Raw genomic sequence first — 16,565 nt, 5'->3', positions numbered from 1 at the left:
TTAGATAGGCAAATGAATGTGAGGAAAATGGAAGAATTTGGACACTGTGTACGCAGAAGTGACTAGTTCAGGCATGGGCAAACTACGGCCCGCGGGCCATATGCGGCCCGTTAAGCTTTTTAATCCGGCCCGCAGAACTTGATGAAATTATATTAATAAACCTTGTTAACGTTTTCTCCCTGCAATTCTGGCGTTTTCCCAATAGATGACGCACTCTATATACATTGACCTTTGTTGAGGTGCAGCGGATTACTCCACATTTGCGCTTTACTTTGTGACCTTGTGGCGACCCATTTCCTGGCACATCTGAACCGGCTCACAATTAGCCAGCGTTCCGGCTAAGAGAGATAGCCTGCGGGGATTTGCGAGCACAGAGCTCCGCATACCGGCGCGCTCTCCCTACTTTGTCATTCTGCGGGTCGTTGTTGAGTTTTGGCACAGGGGACAATTGAATAAGAAGGAGCAGGACAAGTAGACCTGCATCTCCTACCGTTTTTGAAATAAAGACAGTCAGGAGGAGAGTGATGATGATAATATCTTGAAGGATAACAGAATTTTCAGTGCTTTAAAATAATAACTGTTACTATTAAAAAAGCTGTATTTTATTCATTTAATTTTCAGTGTTTTAAAAGTCATTTCAATAAATAGCTAAATACCATGGGACTTCAAAGACAGATATTTTGTTGTAATGCATTTGTTCATTTTCAATTGAAATTAAAGCACATGTTTTCTACATATCCCATGATATTTTATTTTCTCTTATGAGGTGTATTACCAAAACACTCCGTCCATCTGCTCCTGGTCCGGCCCCCCTGTCAAATTTTAGAACCCTTTGTGGCCCTCAAGTCAAAAAGTTTGCCCACCCCTGGACTAGTTGGTCATCTGATTACTAATTTAATCGGTTCAGTACAACATTATGAGCCGAAGGGCCTGTACCTTTACCTGTTCTATGTATTCAGACATGCCTTTAAGATAAGAGAAGGAAAGTTTAAGGCAAAGCAGGGAGCAAGTTTTTATTTTACACAGGCTGGTAGGTGTTTGGGATATGTTACCAAGGTAGTAATAGAATCTGGCATTCTGGTGGAGTTCGAGGCATTCAGATAGGCACATCAATATGAAGCAATATGAGTGATAACACTGGAGGAGGCACAACATCATGGGCTGAATGGCCTGTCTTCTGCTGTACTGCTCTACATGCTGTCTCCATCTGTTTAAAGAGCAGAAGATAATTCAGCCTTAAACACTTCATTAGATCACATGCTAAAATTTAAACTTGCCATGCATATCAAATGGATTGTCTGTGGGTTTTGTATGTTACCCTAACTGAACTTTGTTCTCCACACTTATCACGCGTATGGGTTACCAGTAATAGAATATGAACCTTGTCATCTTTATTTATAATTCCATAATCTAATTTCATCCCATCTCTTCTATTTTATGAAACTGAAGTCACAATTGAGACAAAAAAGAGAAATGCTGGAAATCCAAAGTAACCCACACAAAATGCTGGAGTAACTCAGAAGGCCAGGCAGCATCTATGGTAAAGCATAAACAGTCGATGTTTTGAACCGAGATCCTTCATCAGGACATGATGAAGGGTTTCAGCCTGATATGTCAACTGTTTACTCTTTTCTATAGATGCTGCCTGTCCTGCTGAGTTCCTCCAGCATTTTGTGCATGCTGTTACAATTGAGAGCTCAGGAGGGTGTAGAATTTGCTGAAATATTTATCCATACTTCACCTCCTGTTTGATCACCATCCAATATCCATGCATCTTAACTTTTCCATAATTCTGTTGGTCGATACTCCAACCCTTACCAGGCCTGAAACGCCTTCTTTCATCTGCTAAGCCCCAGTCTATATGTCTCCCTAATGCATCCAATTGAAAATCCATATCCTTCTCTACCCGTTCTTTCTTATCGTCATTTGCTCCGATCTGTGGCCTCCATCTAACCAATCATTTCCCCATCCCTATAACATTCATCTTATCAAATAATCTACCAAATACTTCTCTAGTTCTTCACATGTGATTTCTTTTCCTGGTGTCATCACATCCTCCTTAATACCTTGAGACTTTTCTTTCATATAACGGTGCTGAATTTAATATTATGCGCAAGGGAAATTCTAGGCAGTTTCTAGAGTAGGTTACAGGGTGGGCACAACATTGTGGACCAAAGGGCCTGTAATGTTCTGTAGATTTCTATGTTCTATGAATTCTAGACTTCTCAAAATGAATGCTAACATTGCATTTGCCTTCCTCACTACTGATTCAACCTGCAAGTCAACTTTTAGGGTGTTCTGACGAGGACTCCCAAGTCCCTTTGCATCTCAGATTTTTGGATTTTCTCCCTGTTTAGAAAATAGTCTGTACATTTATTTCTCTACCAAAGTGCATGACTGTGCATTTTCCAACATTGTATTTCATTTGCCACTTTCTTACCCATTCTCCTAATCTAATTCCTTCGATAGCCTTCCTGTTTCCTCAACAGTACCTGACCTTCCACCAATCTTGGTATCATCTGCAAACTTGGCAACAAAGCCATCTATTTCATCATCTAAATCATTGATACACAGCATAAAAAGAAGTTGTCCAACACCGACCCCTGTGAAACATCACTAGTCACTGGTAGCCAACCAGAAAATGATCCTTTTATTCCCATACCTGTCTCCTACCAATTAGCCAATGCTCTCTAACCGTGCTAGTATTTTTCTTGTAATACTACGGGTATTTAACTTGGTAAGCAGCCTCACTTGTCAAAGGCCTTCTGAAAGTCCAAATATACAACATTCACTGCATCTGCTTTATCTATCCTACTTGTAATCTCAAAGAATTCCAACAGGATTGGCAGTCAAGATTTTCCCTTAAGGAAATTATGCTGACTTTGTCCTGTGTCACCAAGTACTCCATAATCTCATTCTTAACAATTGACTCCAATATCCTTCCAACCACCAAGGTCAAGCCAACTGGTGTATAATTTCCTTTCTGCTCCCTTCCTCCTTTCTTAAATAGTGAAGTGACATTTGCAGTTTTCCAGTCCTCTAGCACCATGCCAGAGTCCAATGATTCTTGAAAGGTCATTACTAATGTCCCCACATATAATCAGACTAGACAGATTGACCTGTTTCTAAGCTGTAGTCTTCTATGACTCTAATATTTGAATTCTCTCTTCCCTCAGCAACTAACCAGTGGTTCATCCCAGCAGTGAGGGGGGACATTCCTGCAGGATGTGCAGCATATGGCTTTGTGTGTGACGGGACTCGTCTGTTAGTGTTCGGTGGCATGGTGGAGTATGGGAAGTATAGTAACGAGTTGTATGAACTACAGGTAAGTTGGAAAGATTATAAAATTTGTTAATTTGTCTATTTTTGTCTGTAGTTTGTCATTAATTCTGTTGTATTTCTCTGTTCTACCGTGAGTGCCCACAAGATAATGAATTAGTAAGTGAATTAATGTAGTATATGGTGATGTACGTACTTTAATAATAAATTTACTTTGAACTTCCTTGTAGTTTGTCTGATTTGTCAGGATGTTCATGCACTTTTGAGGTAGATGGAGCTATTCAAAGTGTATTTAATAATTACTGGATATGCAGTCATGACCCTCATCTAAAATTATAATTTAGGATTATAAATTTCAGTTTTACTCTTTTTATTAATACTGTTGGCTGTAGCCTACCTGTCAGTTCAGGTAAATGTCCATTAGCAATATTGAAAAGAAGAACAACATTTACTGGTGACCAAAAGACTAATTTTCCAGAACAAAAAGTACTTGCATTGCTTATAAAGAGCTTTGGGACATTGAGGATTTGATATCAAAGAAACCGCCAGTCGAGTGTCAACACATTGCACTACTTTTTTTTGTAGCAGCGAATAGAAGTTGAGTTATAGATCTCCTCGTGAAGAAATAGTCCCGCTTGGTGGCGCAATAATATAATAATGGACTCCGGAGCAAAGGATCCCGAGTTCGAATCCAAGTCGAGTTGAGTGTCGAGCTAGCAACCCAGCCTCGTAAAAACAAGAATAGCTTGCTACAGAAACACCGTCAAAAGACGGTGCCCCGATAACTCCACTGCCGAGTTAAGGGTTACTCTTCTTCTCTTCGTGAAGAAATACCTGCTATCACTCGGTAGAAAAATATTTTCTTTGACTAATTAACTGTGATGACACTAAATGCCATCCATGGAGAACTTATATTTCAAGTTCACTGTGCTTTTAAAACATGCACCAAAAGGATTATTCGGTCCATGGGGTGCCCAGTTAGTTTAGTGGTGAAATATTGCAAGAACAAAGGAACTGGTTGTGGACTTCAGGAGGAATGGAGACAGGCTAACCCCTATTGACATCAATGGATCTGGAGTTGAGAGGGTGAACGGCTTTAAGTTCCTTGACATACACATCACTGAGGGTCGCACGTGGTCTGTACATACCAGCTGTGTAGTGAAAAAGGCACAATAGCACCTCTTTCTCCTCAGACGGTTGAAGAAGTTTGGTATGGGTCCCCAAATCCTAAGGACTTTCTGCAGGGGCACAATTGAAAGCATCCTGACTGGCTGCATCACTGCCTGGTATGAGAACTGTACTTCCCTCAATCGCAGGACTCTGCAGAGAATGGTGCGAATAGCCCAGCCCATCAGTAGCTGTGAACTTCCCACTGGTCAGGACATTTACAGTGACAGGAGTATAAAAAGGGCCCAAAGGATCATTGGAGCCCCGAGTCACCCCAACAACAAACTGTTCCAGATGGTACCACAGCATAAAAGCAGGACCAACAGGCTCCAAGACAGCTTCTTCCACCAGGCCATCAAACTGATTAATTCATGCTGATACAATTGTATTTCTATGTTATATTGATTGTCCTATTGTACATACTGTTTATTGCAAATTACTATAAATTGCACATTTAGACAGAGACGCAACATAAAGTTTTTACTCCACATGTATGTGAAGGATGTAAGTAATGAAGTAAATTCAATTCAAAAAGCCGACAGTAACAGCATGGGTAGAAATAGGGCAATGAAACAAAAGGTGTTTATGATTGTGTGGAAGAAAGTAAAGATGTTGCTGCAGGTTAACTAAGGGTCATCTGTATGCTGCAGTTTGTCATTATAATTATTTCTGATAAAATCACCTGTCAGTTTCAGAGCACTTGTGCTGCACTCGTAAACTTTAAAAAAAAACTGTGTTAATTCCAATTCGAAAGGCAGGAGGAGGAGGATGCCAGTCACAAATTAGGGATTCAGATTCAGATGTATTTATCACACATACATCGAAGCATACAGTGAAATGTGTCAGTGGCGTAAACAACCAAAATACCCAATGATGTACTGAGGTCAGCCTGCAAATGTCACCATTCCGGCGCTGAATGTTCAGCAGAACTGCAACACAACACAGAACAACAGAAGCAGCAATAGCAACAGCAACAATAGAATAAAACAAGACATGAACAGTAAAGCAACCCCTGTTCCCACCCATTCTCTCACACACGAACAGATAGGCCTCCAACCCCAAGGCAGGCTGCCTGTGGGCCTCCAGTCCTTGCCACCAGCTTCTCAAACTCACAGACGTCAGGCCTCCAACCTCCACTCATTATCAGGTATTTTTTATTAAAGAGCCCCTTGCAAAGAGCGCTCTTGCCATTCATGTGCCAACTTTACAGTGAGTATTTGGCAGAGCTTTCTCAGCAATTTTCAACTCATCAGAATCAGATTCATTATCACGAACATGTGACATGACAAGTGTTTTAAATATCATTAACTTTAAAGGTGTATTGTTGGGTAAACTCTGTGACTGAGCATTTGTGGGGGATATAATCTTAATAGTGGTTGGAATTGTCCAATATGCAATTCTCCCTCCAGCAACATTACTCAGAAACACATCCAAAATGATTCAGTTACAGACAGTTAAAATTGGTGTTTCCTCTGACTGGTGTTTGTTAGTTCTGAAATAAACAGCTCATTCCAAAACACCAGCTTTAAAAATTAAGGAATTGGAAGTAAAATGAAAACTTTAAAGATTGGCCAATCTTTTTTATCTTTCTCCCCTCATCACTTAACTCCTGAAGCTGTTCACTTTTTAAGCCTGATGCTTAAATGTGTGGATGTCATGCACTCTGGATGTTTTACAATAATGTTGACCACTATCGATGATGAGTTAATATAATTGAAATGTTTATCAGCTCAGATGCTCCTGTTTATTTTACCTGTGAGTATGCTTTCTTCAGAAGGTAGTTCCAGTAACAAAAAGCAGCTTGAACTTGAAGCAATGTGTCCAAATTTTAGCAAAGTATTTTCCAAAATCAGTTGAGTACTGACAGTGTTCTGGTGCAAACAAATTCTCACTGGGATAAGCTGGATAAATATCTCCTTCTGTAAGCAATAACATTTTAAAATAATGTTGTCTTTATGCAGTGATTTTTCAAGTGGCTCATTCATTTCAGTTATATCAATGGTTACCCATAACTCCCAAGCCAGCTCATTGGGGATTTAATTCTGGCTTCCTTGTATTATTCGAAAGCTGTTATCGCTGATTAACTAAACCTGAAAACTTGCTCTTGTTTCTGTAGGCAACACAAGTAAATCTGCAGATGCAGAGGGAATGGAGAGCAGAGCGATCTGTTCATCTCTAATTGCCATCGGGACATTAACCATCTCGACTTCACCACCCCTTGCTCCAATTCCAACCTTACCCTCTCTGAACGCTCTGCTCTCCATTCCCTCCACAACAATCCCAACCGTACCATCAAACCCGCTGATAAGAGGGGTGCTGTTGTCGTCTGGTGCACAGACTTGTACATAGCGAAGGCACAATGACAACTCGCTGACACCTCCTCTTATCTACCCCTGGACAATGACCCCACTAGGGAGCACCAGTCCATTGTCTCCCAAACGATTTCCGATCTCATCAGCTCGGGAGATCTCCCATCTACGGCCACCAAACTTATAGTTCCCACATCCCGCACTTCCCATTTCTATCTCCTGCCTAAGATTCACAAACCTGCCTGTCCAGGCAGACCCATTGTCTCTGCTTGCTCCGGCCCCACTGAACTCATTTCTGCCTATCTCGACTCTGTTTTATCTCCCCTTGTTCAATCCCTTCCCACCTATGTCCGTGATACTTCCCATGCTTTACATCTCTTCAAAGATTTCAAGTTCCCTGGCCCCCACCACCTCATTTTCACCATGGACGTCCAGTCCCTATATACCTCTATCCCCCACCAGGAAGGTTTCCAAGCTCTCTGTTTCTTCCTGGATTCCAGACCCAGCCAGTCACCGTCTACCATCACTCTTCTCCGCCTCGCGGAATTAGTCCTCACCCTTAACAATTTCTCCTTTGGCTCCTCCCACTTACTCCAAACTAAAAGTGTAGCCATGGACACCCGCATGGGTCCTAGCTATGCCTGCCTTTTTGTCGGCCATGTGGAGCAACCTATGTTCCAAGCCTACACCGATATCTGTCCTCCTCATTTTCTTGCGTTATATCAACGACTGCATCGGCGCTGCTTGCTGCACGCATGCTGAGCTTGTCGACTTCATTAACTTCGCCTCCAACTTTCACCCCACCCTCAAATTCACCTGGTCTATTTCTGACACCTCCCTCCCCTTCTAGATCTTTCTGTTTCTATCTCTGGAGACAGCCTATCCACCGACGTCTACTACAAACCTACTAACTCCCACAGCTACCTAGACTATTCCTCCTCCCACCCTGTCTGCAGCAAAAATGCTATCCCTTTCTCTCAATTCCTCTGCTTCCACCGCATCTGCTCTCAGGATGAGGCCTTTCATTCTGGGACAAAGGAGATGTCTTCATTTTTTAAAGAAAGGGGCTTCCCTTCGTCCACTATCAACTCTGCCCTCCATCGCATCTCCCGTATTTCACGTACCTCTGCTCTCACCCCATCCCCCCACCAGCCCACCAGGGATAGAGTCCCCCTGGTCCTCACCTATCACCCTACCAGCCTACAGATCCAACGTATAATCCTCCATAACTTCCACCACCTCCTACGTGATCCCACCACCAACCACATCTTGTGGGTATGGCCGCAAGGCAGCGGAGGTTTGAAATTAGTTTTCCCTCTCTTAGATGGACTGCCTTCCCAGGCTGACGAGCTCCATCTACCTGAAGTGTGTACATATGTATATTAGTAATTTATCGGTTTTGAAAAAATATGTATTGCAATTTACTGCTGCCACAAAACAACAACTTCAGGGATACACACCACCCAGGCCACACACTCTTCTCGCTACTGCCATCAGGAGGAAGTGACAGGAGCCTCCGAACTCACACCACCAGGTTCAGGAACAGTAATTACCCCTCAATCATCAGGCTCTTGAACCAGAGAGATAATACTTCACTCAACTTCATTTGTTCCATCATTGAAATATTCCCAACATGTGGATTCACTTTCAATGACTCTTCATCTCATTTTCACAATATTTATTGCTTATTTATTTATTATTATTTCTTTTTGTATTTGCGCAGTTTGTTGTCTTTTGCACACTGGTTGAACTTCCATTGATTCTGTTAGGATTATTATTATATGGACAAGACAATGAATCTGGTGACATATGGTGAATATGGTGACATATATGTACTTTGATAATAAATTTACTTTGAAGTTTGTTATGTCAGTGACATTAAATCTGATTCTTGTTTTCCAGGCAAGCAGATGGGAATGGAAAAAATTGAAAGCCAGAGCCCCCAAGAATGGCCCCCCACCATGTGCCCGCCTTGGCCACTGCTTTTCAGTTATTGACAATAAATGTTATTTATTTGGGGGATTAGCCAATGATAGTGAAGATCCAAAAAACAATATTCCACGGTAAGATTGCTTGCAGTTTAGTTTTTTTAATAACCTCTTTAAGCATTAGGTCCTTCCAGAATTTATATGTAGCTTTATATAGTGACGGCTAACTTCCACAGAACTGTGCAGTAGAGCAGGTTGGGAAATCAAGTGACAGTAAATGCCCAATGCTAGAAATATTCGGGTGATTTCGAGTCAGACTAAGGTTAAGAGGTACATGTGCATCCTGGAGTCGATGGAGAAATCGGTCTATCCTTGTGCTTCACATTTAGACGTGATGAATAACATTTCTGCCATAGAGTGAGGGGCAATGATCTATTCTTGTTATTCAATGACATTAGTATCCCTAACCTCAGTGTCGCTATCCTCAAGGTTATCATAAATAGGGTAGCTTTGAGACTATAAGACCTAGGAGCAGAATTAGGCCATTTGATCATGGCTAATATTATCCCCCTCAATACCATTCTTCTGTCTTCTTCCCATATCCTTTGACGCCCTTACTAATCAAGAGCTTATCAACATTTGCTTTAAATATACCCACTGACTTGGCCTCCACAGATGTCCGTGATAATGAATTCCACAGTTTCATCATCCTCTGGCTAAAGAAATTCCTTCTCATGTCTATTCTAAATGAACCTCCTTCTGTATGCTGTTCGCACTGGTCTCACTGTAGGAAACATCCACTGCATGTCCACTCTATACCGGATAGTCCTTTCAATACTGAATAGGTTTCAATGAGATCTTCCCAAGAGAGTAGGTCAGAGGTGAATATTACGTGACAAGTGATTTGCCATCTATTACCCAAGCCTTTCCTCCATCATTCAGGAGTCTGATGGAATGCTCTAAGTGAGTGCAGCTCCAACAACTTCCAAGAAGCATGATACTTTGAAGGCAATTAAGGACGGATAAGAAATGATGCCCAGATCCAGACATTAACATGATTTTGTGTCAGAATGATAAATTTAATTTGAACTTCAGGTGCCAGTCTGAGAATATAGAACACAAGGCACTACAGCACAGAAATGGCCTTTCGGCCCACAATGTTGTGCCAACCTTATAACCTACTCCCAAGATTGGTCTAACCCTTTCCTCCTATATAGGATCATGGATGATAGAAAAATGGAGGAATATCCAAGAGTTCCTCTACTACTACCCTTGGCAGGGCAATGATACCAAAATTTATTGAATTTGTTTATTAGCTTTCTAGAATTTCAGCTTGTGACTCTTAGTTTGCTGATCTAATGTTATAAGTGCCAAACTATATGTGTTACATGTACGCGATTGGCTTATTATTGTCCATGTAACGTGATACAGTGAAGAGCTTGTCTTGCATTCTGTTCATAGAGATTATTACACTGTGCATTAAGGTAAAACAATAATAATGGAAAGTGCAAAGGTTACTGAAAAAGTGTGGTACAGGTAAACAATAAAATGCAAAATTACAACAAGTTAGATTGTGAGACCAAGAGTTAAAGTATTGTAGTTTTTGTGATTTTGCTATTTGTTGTTTTTTTTTGGTAAGGTATTTAAACGACTTGTATATATTGGAGCTTAAGCCTGGCTCTGGAGTTGTAGGTTGGGACATACCGGTCACGTATGGAACTCCACCTCCACCTAGAGAATCTCACACCGCTGTTGTGTATCGCAGTAAAGATGGCAATAAACCAAAACTGGTCATCTATGGTGGAATGAGTGGCTGTCGACTTGGAGACCTGTGGATTCTGGATGTTGGTGGGTGTCTTTTTTTCATTTCTCTGACAGAAGCAAATACCTTTAAACAACATTCACACTTGTATCTTCAGTGCCCAGTTGAAGAAGTCTGGTTACTTTCCAAACTATTTTACTTGGTGTTAGCTCTTGTAAGAAAGAAATCTGAAAGCTGTTATTCCCCTCGAGCTACTGAGAAAAGTAACTTGTATCTAACTGGGAAGTTGAAGACCCGGTGTCTGAGGCTACTGGAGGTCAGGAGGCCTTTACTGGGTTGGAGGACTGACTGTCTGGGTGGGTGGGAGAAAAGGGGCTTGTTTTATTATTGTTATTTCGTTGTTTGTTGTGTTCTGTATTCTTCTGCTGAATGTTGTGGACATGCTGTGTAGGCACCAGAAAAGTGTGGCAACACTTGTGGGCTATCCCCAGCACACCATTGGGTTGTGTTGGTTGTTAAGGAACAGAAACTGGAAAGGAAGGGGCCAGAGGCCAGAATAAGAAGATGGGGGAAGGGAAAGAGTACAAGCTGGCAGGTGTTAGGAGCAAATGGGAGCAAACATGTGGTTGAAGAGTCAGAAAGCACTTTCTTGTTCTAACTTTTGCCCCAGTCCTGATGAAACGCCAAATGTTTATTCCCCTCCGTAGATGCAGCCTGCAGCATGTTCCTCCAGCATTTTATGTGTGTATCACTCATTGTTTGGCTCAGGGTTTACCTCAGACTCCAGTCACTTTCTTTGGTGTGGTGTTCCCACCTGGCAGAGCCCAGGTTTTGGTGCCCCTTCATGTCTGAACATTGAGAGCCTCCAGAACCTCTCGTAGGGAGGGGCATTCATGAGCTTACTGTGACTGACTGAAACTGTAACTGGGAAATATGAAAGTCTTTAATCCCAGAGCAAGCCTCCGGGAAAGGGAGTATATAAGAACAGCACACACAAAATGCTGGAGGAACACATCAGGTCAGGAGGGAAATAAGCAGTGTGTTTTAGGTCTTGGCAGATATGAGGAGGAATTTCTTCAGCCAGAGAATCTGTGGAATTTATTGCCATAGATGTCTGGTGTATTTAAAAGATTCTGTCTTCGTCTCCTTCCTTTTGAGTCATTCTGAATTTGTTCCGTCTTTCTACCACTTCCTGTTGTCCTGTGAGATTTGATGAGTTGCGGGGTTGTGTGAAGGGTGACCGGCAACATAAAACTTAGAAGAGCACTGGGAAAATGACCAAAGATCAAAACCTGTGAGCATGCTTTCTCCCCTCTTCGTTTTTCTCCCCACTTTGTTTAAAAAAGTATCCTGATAATACCCTCTCCATTTGGGTTCATGTGACTTTGTTCCTCGATTGAGTTGCACTCAAGTCTGTGTGATGAAAGTAGGTGGGAAATTTAGGAACTGGAGGAATCTTCAGAGCTTGAAACTGATCAGAAGAAGGCAACAGCAAACCACTTCTGTAGAAAAAATTTACAAAGAAAAATCGTTGTCATGTAAAGACCACGATTGCCCATGTCTTATGACATGGCACTTAACATACAACATAGAACATAGAAATTTACAGTACATTACAGGCCTTTCGGCTCACAATGTTGAGTCAACTCTAGAAACTGCCTAGAACTTAAAGGGTTGACAGTGGATATGCAATGGCAAGCATTTAAAGATCGCATGGATGAAGTACAACAATTGTTCATCTCAGTTTGGCAAAAGAATAAACCAGGGAAGGTAGTGCACCCGTGGCTGACAAGGGATAGTATCAAGTCCAAAGAAGAAACATAATAAATTAGCAAAAAAAAAAGCGTCACACCTGAGGACTGGGAGAAATTCAGAGACCAGCAGAGGAGAACAAAGGGCTTAATTAGGAAAGGGAAAAATGATTATGGGAGAAAGCTGGCAGGGAACATAAAAACTGGCTGTAAAAACTTTTATAGATATGTGAAAAGAAAAAGATTGATCAAGACAAATGTAGGTCCTTTACAGTCAGAAACAGGTGAATTGATCTTAGCGAACAAAGACATGGCAGACCAATTGAATAACTGCTTTGGTTCTGTCTTCACTAAGGAGGACATAAATAATCTTCCAGAAATTGTAAGGGAACGAGGGTCTAGTGAGATGGAGGAACTGAGGGAAAGACATGTTAGTAGGGAAGTGGTGTTAGGTAAATTGAAGGGATTAAAGGCAGATAAATCCCCAGGGCCAGATGGTCTGCATCCCAGAGTGCTTAAGGAAGTAGCCCAAGAAATAGTGGATGCATTAGTGATAATTTTTCAAAACTCCTTAGATTCTGGATTAGTTCCTGAGGATTGGAGAGTGGCTAATGTAACCCCACTTTTTAAAAAAGGAGGGAGAGAGAAACCGGGGAATTATAGACCAGTTAGTCTGACATCGCTGGTGGGGAAAATGCTAGAGTCAGTTATCAAAGATGTGATAACAGCACATTTGGAAAGAGGTGAAATCATCGGACAAAGTCAGCGTGGATTTGTGAAAGGAAAATCATGTCTGACGAATCTTACAGAATTTTTTGAAGATGTAACTAGTAGAGTAGATAGGGGAGAGCCAGTGGATGTGGTATATTTAGATTTTCAAAAGGCTTTTGACAAGGTCCCACACAGGAGATTAGCGTGCAGACTTAAAGCACACGGTATTGGGGGTATGGTATTGATGTGGATAGAGAATTGGTTGGCAGACAGGAAGCAAAGAGTGGGAGTAAACGGGACCTTTTCAGAATGGCAGGCAGTGACGAGTGGGGTACCGCAAGGCTCAGTGCTGGGACCCCAGTTGTTTACAATATATATTAATGATTTAGAAGAGGGAATTAAATGCAGCATCTCCAAGTTTGCGGATGACACAAAGCTGGGCGGCATTGTTAGCTGTGAGGAGGATGCTAAGAGTTTGCAGGGTGACTTGGATAGGTTAGGTGAGTGGGCAAATTCATGGCAGATGCAGTTTAATGTGGATAAATGTGAGGTTATCCATTTTGGTTGCAAGAACAGGAAAACAGATTATTATCAGAACGGTGGCCGATTAGGAAAAAGGGAGATGCAACGAGACCTGGGTGTCATTGTACACCAGTCATTGAAAGTGGGCATGCAGGTACAGCAGGCGGTGAAAAAGGCAAATGGTATGTTGGCATTCATAGCATCAGGATTTGAGTACAGGAGCAGGGAGGTTCTACTGCAGTTGTACAAGGCCTTGGTGAGACCGCACCTAGAATATTGTATGCAGTTTTGGTCCCCTAATCTGAGGAAAGACATTCTTGTCATAGAGGAAGTACAGAGAAGGTTCACCAGATTGATTCCTGGGAAGGCAGGACTTTCATATGAAGAAAGACTGGATCGACTAGGATTATACTCACTGGAATTTAGAAGATTGAGGGGGGATCTTATTGAAAAGTATAAAATTCTAAAGGGATTGGACAGGCTAGATGCAGGAAGATTGTTTCCGATGTTGGGGAAGTCCAGAACGAGGGGTCACAGTTTAAGGATAAAGGGGAAGCCTTTTAGGACCGAGATGAGGAAAAACTTCTTCACACAGAGAGTGGTGAATCTGTGGAATTCTCTGCCACAGGAGACAATTGAGGCCGGTTCATTGGCTATATTTAAGAGGTTAGATATGGCCCTTGTGGCTAAAGGGATCAGGGGGTATGGAGTTTGGGTATGGGTATGCAGGTACAGGGTTCTGAGTTGGATGATCAGCCATAATCATGCTGAATGGCGGTGCAGGCTCGAAGGACAGGAGAAGGGGCAAAGGTGGGTTACTGGTGCCATAGCCAGTCATTTCGGGCAGATGGGGCTCATCAGCCGAGGTTGGCAGCTCATCTAGGAGAAGGAAAACTCTGATCTCAAACCACCGCCGCCTTGCAGCTATACTCACTCATTGGGAATTTCTATGTTTCTAATTTCCCTACCATGTAACCCTCTGTTTTTCTAAACTCCGTGTACCTATTTGAGAGTCCCTTAAAAGACCCTATTGTATCAGCCTCTATCACTGCCACTGGTGGTGCATTCCACCACTAACTATGGAAAAATTTACCTCTGACATTCCCCTTGTACCTACTTCCAAGCACCTTAAATCTATGCCCCCTTGTTTTAGCCATTTCAGCCCTGGGAACAAGACTTTGGCTTTCCACGTGATCAATGCCTCTCATTATCTTATACACCTCTATCAGGTCACCTCCCATCCTCCATTGTTCTAAGGAGAAAAGGCCAAGTTCACTCAACCTATTCTCATAAGGCATGCTCTCCAATCCAGGCAACATCCTTGTAAATCTCCTGTGTACTGTCTCTATAGTGTCCACATCCTTCCTGTAGTGAGGTGACCAAAACTGAACACAGTACTCCAAGTGGGGTCTAACTAAGGTCTTGTATAGTTGTAACTATAACCTCATGGCTATTGAACTCAATCCCATAGTTGATGAAGGCCAACACATCATATGCCTTCTTAACAACATTGTCAACCTGCACAGCAGCTTTGAGTATCCTATGGACACAGTCCCCAAGATCCCTCTGATCCTCCACATTGTCAAACATCTTCCATGAAGAAAACGAACAATTTACAACCACCCTTTGTCTTCTGGATCCACAAAGCAAGCTCTCCTTGGATCTCATGCCTCTTTAATGAATGAGCCTTGCATGGGGAACCTTATCAAATGCCTTACTGAAATCCATATACACTACATCCACTGCTCTACCTTCATCAATGTGTTTTGTTATATCCTCAAATAATTCAATCAGGCTTGTAAAGCATAACCTGCCCTTGACAAAGCCATGCTGACTATCCCTAATCTGATTATGTCTCTCCAAACGCTCATAAATCCTGCCTCTTAGGATCTTCTCCAACAACTTGCCCGCCACTGAAGTAAGACTCACTGGTCTATAATTTCCTGGGTTATCTCTACTCCTTTACTTGAACAAGGGAACAACATTTGCAACACTCCAATCCTCTGGTACTTCTCCCGTCCCTATTGATGATGTAAGATCATCACCAAAGGCTCAGTAATCTCCTCCCTCACTTCCCACAGCAGCCTGGGGTATATCTTATCTGGAACTGGCAACTTATCGAACTTAATGCTTTACAAAAGCTCCAGTACACCCTCTTTCTTAATGTCTATATGCTTAAGCGTTTCAGTCCACTGTAAGTGATCCCCACAATTGCAAAGATTCTTTTCCCTGGTGAATACTGAAGAAAAGTATTCATTAATACCTCCTCCAACACCTTGCACATGTTCCCACCATCATACCTGATTGGTCCTCTTCTCATGTGGCTCATCCACTTGATCTTCAAATATTTGTAGAATGCCTTGGAATTTTCCTTAATCTTGCTCGCCAAGACCTTCTCATGGCCCCTTCTAGCTCTCCTTATTTCATTCTTGACCTCTTTCCTGGCAACCTTGTAATTTTCTAGAGCTCTAACCTAGTTTCTTGAACTTTTCATAAGCTTTTCTTTTCTTAACTAGATTTTCTACATCCTTTGTACACTGTGGTTCTTTTCCTTTCACTGCCTCAATGGAACCTACCTTTGCAGAACGCCATGCAAATGTTCCTTGAAGAATTGCCACATTTCTGCCATGCATTTCCCTGAGAATGTCTGCTCCCAAGTTTCTGCTTAATAACATCGTATTTCCCCCTACCCCAATTAAATGTTTTTCCAAATTGTCTGCTCCTATCCCTCTCCAGTGTTATGGTAAAGGAGAGAGAGTTGTGATCACTATCTCCAAAATGCTCTCCCACCAAGAGATCTGACATCTGACCAGTTTCATTTCCCAATACCAGATCAAGTACATCCTTTCCTCCAGTTAGCTTATCTACATATTGAATCAAGAAACCTTCCTGAACACACCTGACAAACTGCACCCTATCCAAAACTGTTGCTGTAAGGAGATGCCAGTCAATATCAGGAAAGTTAAAATCACCCATCACAACAACCCTATTATTATTATTTTAATAATTGCTCCATTCCAGAATCTACCTCCCCATTTGCTCCTCAATGTCTCTGTTACTATTGGGGAGGGAATCCATAAAATACACCTAGTAGAGTTATTGCCCCTTTCCTATTTCTGACTTCCGCCCACAGTGA

At 42.0% G+C, this 16,565-nt stretch overlaps 1 protein-coding gene across 3 annotated transcripts in view; it reads left to right on the top strand.

Annotated features, from left to right (window-relative positions):
* LOC132377693 (host cell factor 1-like) overlaps positions 1-16,565 on the top strand; it is a 139,213-nt gene that overhangs the window by 16,056 nt on the left and 106,592 nt on the right. For all 3 annotated transcript variants that reach the window (XM_059943924.1, XM_059943925.1, XM_059943923.1), the window contains exons 2-4: positions 3,177-3,325; positions 8,658-8,818; positions 10,323-10,531. In XM_059943924.1, the coding sequence (XP_059799907.1) occupies positions 3,177-3,325; positions 8,658-8,818; positions 10,323-10,531 (519 nt within the window). The remainder of the gene's footprint in view (positions 1-3,176; positions 3,326-8,657; positions 8,819-10,322; positions 10,532-16,565) is intronic.

Source organism: Hypanus sabinus, chromosome 19 (genome assembly GCF_030144855.1).
Source record: "Hypanus sabinus isolate sHypSab1 chromosome 19, sHypSab1.hap1, whole genome shotgun sequence".
Taxonomy (NCBI): Eukaryota; Metazoa; Chordata; class Chondrichthyes; order Myliobatiformes; family Dasyatidae; genus Hypanus; species Hypanus sabinus.
This window is presented reverse-complemented; position numbering and strand designations above follow the sequence as displayed.